The following is a 1796-nucleotide window of genomic DNA, read 5'->3' as shown; positions in this document are numbered from 1 at the left end:
TCAGGAGAGAAAGGTTTATTTAACCCACAGGGATAGTTTTGCTGCCTTCTTACTCAACAAAAAGAGAATCAATAGTTGAGTCAGAAACTTCCCCCTCCAGCTGAGACGCTTTGCCGGGTCATTACTGAGGAATACCAGCTCCCACTTAATTGGTATTTTAAGAGGGAATACGAACACCCAATTCAGAACATTTTGCACTGACTTTGATCCGTCTCCTGCTGCAGACAGGGTCTGGGTCAGGAAGATAAACCAAATCTGCTGCTCACTGCAACTTCGGTGCTGATACAAGAGTCACAGTCACCTTGGCACATAACCACGGTCACCCTTTGCTGACCTGCTGGTTTGAAAAGGGCAAGCTCTTCACTAATGATGACAAATTGCTACACCTGTTGAGTCAGCCGCTTTGGAGCACTGCGGTTAGCAGGGGCAGTATGACCTGCCCTGCCTGGAACTCATTTCCAGCCAGCCTCGTTAACTCCTGGCACTTCCATCACCTGTTGCTTGTGGCTTTCTTCCCAGGTAGTCAGGTGATAGCAGCACCCACACTGTGCTAGGGCTTCCCGCGTTGCACAGTCTCACGTTGTGCTGGAATGACCGTTCTCAGTCTCATCCTAGTCCCACATGGTTTATCCTTGCACCTTCCGAGTGTAGATAAAGAAGAATCTTCTTCTCCGAGGTAACTGTACAGAGGAGCAAACTCAACATTCATTGCATAAGGACCAGGGGGCTGTGCTGCCTGGCTGTAAACACCATCTCGGACGCAAGAGACTGCACGTCTCGCTGGGTGGGGGGAGCAGTGAGGAATCCAGTCATGCTGCAGAGGTGGGATTCATCCCCTGCCAAGTCGCTGGCGATGCCGGCTCCTCATCCCTATGTTCTCTGCTGATCTTGATTCAAGATTCAGTGTGCAACAGAAACAGTGCAGGAGTTCTGGGTGCCAGGTCACAGCGCTGAAGTCAACGCCGAGTGCAATGTTATGATAATATATTATTGGGACCTCATAGCCACCTAAAAGTCCTAGTCCCATTGTGCTAGGTGTCGTACAGACGTCTAATGGGCCGTCCTTGCTGCAAAAGGTTTTCACGTGAGCTAGCTACTGCAAAGGTGGACCAGCAACGAACAAAGCTCCAGATCACTTAGCAGCAGGAGAGCAGGACAGGAGCTGGGCAACAGAGGTGGAGCAGGGGGCCTGTAGGGCGGGCAGCCGGAAAGGAAAGCACCCGTTAAAATGCCAGCGTCAGCAGAAAGCCACACCAAGCAGCTGCTCAGCAGCCGTACAGGAGCGAGCTTTGAACACGTGTCGCCGATGAAGCCTGCGCCCGGGAATCCAAACAACGGTTGTGCCGCCATTTCCCCATCCCGATCTGTCCGCCACGCATCCAGCCTACCCCGCCTCAGGAGGCAGAGTGGGAGGAGCCTGTTTTGCCCCTGTGGGAGGAGCCTGTTTTCACATTGGCCGCACAGTCTTTATCAGAAGATGAGGTTGGACGGCTCAGCCATGTCTGTCCCAAAGCACCTGTCCGCGCATCCTCGGCCCAAGGCTCAGATCTTCTGCACGTAATTCCCAGGGAAGAGCCCTTCTCGCCCGTGCAGCCGACCTTTCCACCACCCCGAGGAATCTGGAAGAGGGAAACGGTGGTTAGTATTAGGCGCGGGGAGTGAGCAATGCCGTTTGCAGGCTCTTTGTGCCCTGCAAGCTCCATCTCAGTGAATCCCTCCCGCTGCCGTAGAGCTCTAGAGCTGGGTATGCGTGCACATGCAGCTGGGTGTGCGGACTGGCTCCTATGAAGGTGTGT

General features: G+C 53.7%; 1 protein-coding gene across 1 annotated transcript in view; it reads right to left on the bottom strand.

Moving 5' to 3' along the window:
- MYO1F (myosin IF) overlaps positions 1 to 1796 on the bottom strand; it is a 28494-nt gene continuing 26698 nt past the window's right edge. The window contains exon 27 of the mRNA XM_006035497.1: positions 1 to 1619. Within this exon, the coding sequence (XP_006035559.1) occupies positions 1543 to 1619 (77 nt within the window). The 3' untranslated portion in view covers positions 1 to 1542. The remainder of the gene's footprint in view (positions 1620 to 1796) is intronic.

This window comes from Alligator sinensis, unplaced genomic scaffold (assembly GCF_000455745.1).
Source record: "Alligator sinensis unplaced genomic scaffold, ASM45574v1 scaffold1457_1, whole genome shotgun sequence".
Classification (NCBI taxonomy): Eukaryota; Metazoa; Chordata; order Crocodylia; family Alligatoridae; genus Alligator; species Alligator sinensis.
Note: the sequence above shows the minus strand (reverse complement) of the source record. Positions and strands in the feature narration are given on the sequence as shown.